The 212-nt window shown below is 44.8% G+C and overlaps 1 protein-coding gene across 1 annotated transcript in view; it reads left to right on the top strand.

Moving 5' to 3' along the window:
- Positions 1-149, top strand: part of PHALS_06545 (uncharacterized protein) — a gene marked incomplete at both ends in the record, with an annotated part of 1,923 nt that extends 1,774 nt beyond the window's left edge. The window contains one exon of the mRNA XM_024719850.1: positions 1-149. This exon is cut by the window's left edge and continues 1,774 nt beyond it. Coding sequence (XP_024585108.1) covers positions 1-149 — 149 coding nt within the window.
- Between the last annotated feature and the right edge of the window lie 63 nt (positions 150-212).

The following is a 212-nucleotide window of genomic DNA, read 5'->3' as shown; positions in this document are numbered from 1 at the left end:
ACGTTCGCGATGCGATGGCTGAAAGCCAAGACCTGCAGAAAGAATATGCAGATGATAACGGAACAGGCAAAGTAGAAAGCCTTAAGGTCGGGGATCTGGTTTTACTAAAATTAAAAACCTGTCTACACATGCAGCCTCTGCTATCTTGAAGACGAAGCTTCGTCAACGGTTTTTTTTTCAAACCGTTTAAGGTTGTGGCCAAACGGGGCCTA

This window comes from Plasmopara halstedii (genome assembly GCF_900000015.1).
Source record: "Plasmopara halstedii genome assembly, contig: Scaffold_3060, whole genome shotgun sequence".
NCBI lineage: Eukaryota > Oomycota > Peronosporomycetes > Peronosporales > Peronosporaceae > Plasmopara > Plasmopara halstedii.
This window is presented reverse-complemented; position numbering and strand designations above follow the sequence as displayed.